At 50.0% G+C, this 1,471-nt stretch overlaps 1 protein-coding gene across 1 annotated transcript; it reads right to left on the bottom strand.

The window, feature by feature from the left end:
* Positions 1-388: 388 nt before the first annotated feature.
* On the bottom strand, positions 389-1,014 carry LOC117084429 (60S ribosomal protein L24-like). Its single transcript, XM_033213115.1, has one exon. The coding sequence runs from the start codon at positions 901-903 to the stop codon at positions 475-477; it is 429 nt and encodes a 142-aa protein (XP_033069006.1). The 5' UTR covers positions 904-1,014; the 3' UTR covers positions 389-474.
* Positions 1,015-1,471: the final 457 nt, after the last annotated feature.

The following is a 1,471-nucleotide window of genomic DNA, read 5'->3' as shown; positions in this document are numbered from 1 at the left end:
GAAGCGGCTGGTGAAGCTCAGGTAGCTGACTAAAGCAGCGTCATTCATGACACTATGGGGATCCACCTACCTCCTGCCCCCAGAGGGGTACGGTCCAGAGCATTGAGTGATGGCTCTAGCAGCAGAGGAGACGGAGAGGCGACGCGCGGGCCTGACAGCAGGAGGACCCCTGAGAACGGAGAGGGGATGCGCGGGCCTGACAGCAGGAGGACCCGTGAGATGGCCAGTGCTCCACTGTGTCATGACCAGGGCCTGAACTAGAAAGTGGAAGTAGAAACCAGAAGGCAGATTTAGGAGAACTACTTCCTCCTCCTCCTCTTCTTCCTCCTCCTCCTCCTCCCTCGTCCTCTTCCTCTTCTTATTCCTCTTCTTCTTCCTCTTATTCTTCGAGTTAGAATCCAATCTTTACTTAAAAATCGAATCTGACAGTTTATCGTTTTCCACCAACTCGGGGAGCCGAAACTTTCACAGGCTTCACGATCTTTTGCTTAGGTGCTGCCTTTGTAGGGCCTTAGCAGCAGCCACTGCAGTCTTTTTAGATGCTTGCTTAGCTTCTTTTGCTTCCTTAGCAGCCCTGATAGCTTGTTCTCTTTGAGCCTTTCTAACTTCAGGTTTGTGATTCCTCTTGGTCATTATAGCAGCAAGAGATACACCAGTAATGGCCCTCTGGAATTTGATTGCTGGACAGATTCTTTTCTTTTGAATTTCTTCCGACTGTCCCTTTTTGTGCTTCCTTCTGTAGAGGACAGTACAGTTTATCTGCCGAGCATTCCTCTTGGAAAGGAACACCAACTCGCATTTTGCATTGAGAAACTGGAAAACCTTCCCGTCGGTCCTGGCATAGTGCTTCCCGTGTCCTGGGTAGATCTTGTACCCGCTGAAACTGCACAGCTCAACCTTCATGGCAGCGGCTCCACGGGAAGAGAAATGACGGCAAAGAGAACTATTGTTATTATTTTTTGAGATGGTGTTTAGTTTTGCTCGTCACCCAGGGTGGAATACTAAGGTGTGACCTCGGCTCACTGCAACCTCCACCGCCCAGTTCAAGAGACTCTCCCTACCTCAGCCTCTGGAGCAGCTGGGATTACAGGCACCCACTACCAGGCCAGGCTCATTTTTGTTTTTGTTGTTGGGTTTTTTTTGTTTGTTTTGTTTGTTTTTTTATGAGATGGACTCTTGCTCTGTTGCCAGGCTGGAGTGCAGTGGTGCGATCTCGCCTCACTGCAACCTCTGCCTCCCAGGTTCAAGCGATTCTCCTGCCTCAACCTCCAGACTAGCTGGCACTACAGGTGTGCACCACCACACCCAGCTAATTTTTGCATTTTTTTTTTAGTAGGGATGGAGTTTCACCATGTTGGCCAGGATGGTCTCGATCTCTTGACCTTGTGCTCTGCCCGCCTCAGCCTCCCAAAGTGCTGGGATTACAGGCGTAAGCCACGTGCCCGGCCTAATTTTTGTATTTCTAGTAGAG

The sequence above is a fragment of the Trachypithecus francoisi genome, unplaced genomic scaffold (genome assembly GCF_009764315.1).
Source record: "Trachypithecus francoisi isolate TF-2019V2 unplaced genomic scaffold, Tfra_2.0 Lachesis_group0, whole genome shotgun sequence".
Taxonomy (NCBI): Eukaryota; Metazoa; Chordata; class Mammalia; order Primates; family Cercopithecidae; genus Trachypithecus; species Trachypithecus francoisi.
This window is presented reverse-complemented; position numbering and strand designations above follow the sequence as displayed.

What these genes read in the sequence shown, in the direction of transcription:
- LOC117084429 (XM_033213115.1), bottom strand. Translation starts at nt 903, where the DNA reads ATGAAGGTTGAGCTGTGCAGTTTCAGCGGGTACAAGATCTACCCAGGA.